Source organism: Aethalodelphis obliquidens, unplaced genomic scaffold (genome assembly GCF_003676395.1).
Source record: "Aethalodelphis obliquidens isolate GAN/ISIS:26980383/991018 unplaced genomic scaffold, ASM367639v1 scaffold2585, whole genome shotgun sequence".
NCBI classification, from domain to species: Eukaryota; Metazoa; Chordata; class Mammalia; order Artiodactyla; family Delphinidae; genus Aethalodelphis; species Aethalodelphis obliquidens.
This window is the reverse complement of record NW_020840491.1, coordinates 413-3,144: the sequence shown is the minus strand read 5'-3', so window position 1 is coordinate 3,144 and position 2,732 is coordinate 413. Positions and strand designations below refer to the sequence as shown.

The 2,732-nt window shown below is 57.8% G+C and overlaps 1 protein-coding gene across 1 annotated transcript; it reads right to left on the bottom strand.

The window, feature by feature from the left end:
* Positions 1–654: 654 nt before the first annotated feature.
* Positions 655–1,669, bottom strand: LOC113617196 (galectin-7-like; the record flags this gene model as incomplete). Its single annotated transcript, XM_027100460.1, has 3 exons — positions 655–856; positions 901–933; positions 1,581–1,669. Coding segments are annotated over 3 exons (324 nt in total), but the record flags the coding sequence as incomplete, so codon positions are not given.
* Between the last annotated feature and the right edge of the window lie 1,063 nt (positions 1,670–2,732).

Sequence of the window (2,732 nt, the reverse complement as noted above, 5' to 3'; positions counted from 1 at the left end):
TGGTGGTATTCCTCGTCCCCGATCACAACCTGCAGGGACAAGGAGACACGGTTTATGGTTCCCGAGGCGACTGCGGGGTCATTCCCGACTCGTACCCACGCTGCGTGACCTCGTCACCCACGCAACCCCGCATTAAGGAAAAGGGCTGCTCTTGATTCTAAGCCCTTGCCGTGAGGAGTCAATGAGTTCATTGCTGGCACGGGGTGCTTTTTAAGCTTTGGCGGTGGATGTGGTCTCCACGGTGCCCGCGTCCACCGCCTCACTGTGACGCACAGATTGAAAGTGGAGAACGGCCTGGGTGGTGGAGGGTCTACAGCGACCACTCCCTGCCGGGACTTATTCTGGGTTCTGTCTCCCAACCCATCCATTCCCCTGCCCCAGAGCCGCTACGTCAGGCGCCAGTGGACAGGGAATAGGGTCCGGGGTGTCCACGCCTCCCCGCTGGACACCCACCCTTTGGGCTCGTTCTCTCGCGTCCTTGTCACCGCCATACGCCTGCCCTCTAGTGCGCTTGCGCCAGGGGAGGTGAGGGACTAGGGACGCCGTGGCCGGCCTTGGCCGCGCCTTTGCTCCCCACCTCCGACAAGGGCCTTCCTGGCCTTGCCAAGGAAAGAGACCTGGGTGTTGGCGGCCACCCCTGTGGCAGAGACGCACCTGGAAGCCTTTTTCTTCGGCAATGATGAGCATATCGAAGGACTCCCCACGCTGGAAGGAAGGGCCAAAGCCGAGCTCCTCTAAGCCCCACTCGCCGCATTTCCAGGTGTTCATGACCACCGAGGATTCATCCAGCCGGGGGTTGAAATGCAGGACGATATCACTGTCTGGATCGTCACTGCACAGCAGGTTTATGTAGAACCTGTTAGGTGGCGGATGGGAGGGGGCGTCAGAGAAAGGACTTACCGATTGCCGAAGCACATCCAAGTCCACAGGGACCTGAGAGCCACACGCCAGTGAAGGAGGGGGAGGGGTGGTGGACTGGAGGCCAAGGAGCCCAGGTTCCAGGACATCCAGAAACCAACTGGGGACCTGGACACACATCTACCCAGGCAAGGGTCACTGTACTACAGCCTGGGTCCCCCGCATTTCCAGAGTCTGGGAGTTGCCGAGGAGTCATGGTCCTGAGACAGGGGTGCCTCCGATCCCCCAATTCCCAGAGGGCCGGGAGCAATACCAGGGACCCCAGTATTCCCAGGCATCGTAGATTCCCAGAAATCCTGAAGCTCCCAACCCAGGAAGTCATAGGTTTGATTGCTGAGGCCTCCCAGGTGCCCAGGGCACCTCTGACTCACAGGCTGTGTTTCCACAGTTGCTTCAGACTCAGACTGGAAATCTTACTATAAGTAAGAGCCTTGGATTGCCCTGGAACTCCCAGATTCTTAGAAGGTTGTAGGGACCCCAGGTACACTGTCCTGGGACAAATGAGTAAAGACATCAGATTCCAGAAGGTGGGAAATAGCTTGGAGATTCCAAGATCCTGGTGGGCAAAAGTGGCCTGGGGCTTGTTCTCTGGGCTGTGAGAAGTGGGGTCAGCTGAGCCTGGAGACCTCCCACCCCTTACCGCAGAGGCTTGGAGGTCTCACCTTTTAGCATCTTCGGGGACAACACCACGAATTCTCAACACAGTGCCAACTTCAAAGCCGTTGGCCAGCGAGATCTTGTGGGGCAACGTCTGCAGCAGCAGGGGTGCGGGGGCCAAAGTGGATCAGGGAGGCAGAGGAGAGAGACACATGGGTCAGTGCCGGGGAGAACATGACCAGGACCCAGGCCAACAGAATCAGAGAGCAGAAAGGGCACAGAGGCAAAGGAAAGAGAGCCAGGCGTAGGGAAAGGGTTGGAGAGAGGAACACAAAGAATCAACAGGAAGATATTCAGAGAGGTAGAAAGTAAGGGGGAAACACCAAGGGGGAGATGGGAGCGTGGGATGGATTGGGTCAACCCAGAAACAACAGCTCAGAACGTCATAGCACCCCCGAACACCCGTTTTCTCCTTGACACAGGAGACCTCAGCCAGGCCCCAGCCCCTACCCCATTCCAGTGCAGCCTTGGGTCCAAAACCTCGCCACCTCCACACCCCTGGAGCACTCACATATACCGGTGGCATGGCTGGAACAGCGGACAGGCAGTGGTGGTGGTGGGTATGGCTGCTGGGACCTTAAGTAGAAGCAGGGCGTGGCTGGCCCTGGTGACTCACCGTCACCCCTTTCCACACCCACCACCCACACCTGGCACAGACCCTGGCCCTGGGGCCATGCTGGCCAGCACCCTCCTTCTAGGGCCTCTGACACCTCTGCAGTCCCTGAGGATTCCCAGGTCCCTCTCCTCTGGGCTAATAATGATAGGAACAGTTAACAATAATAATAATAATAACACTATAGGGATTCCCTGGCGGCACAGTGGTTAAGAATCCACCTGCCAGGGGAGAGGACACAGGTTCGATCCCTGGTCCAGGAAGATCCCACATGTCTCAGAGCAACTAAGCTCATGCACCACAACTACTGAGCCTGCGCTCTAGAGCCTGCAAGCCACAACTACTGAGCCCGCGTGCCACGGCTACTGAGCCCGTGTGCCACAACTATTGAAGCCCGCGGGCCTACAGCCTGTGCTCTGCAACAAGAGAAGCCACCGCAGTGAGAAACCCGTGCACGGCAACGAAGAGTAGCCCCCTCTCGACACAGCTAGAGAAAGCCTGTGTGCAGCAACGAAGACCCAACGCAGCCAAAAATAAATAAATA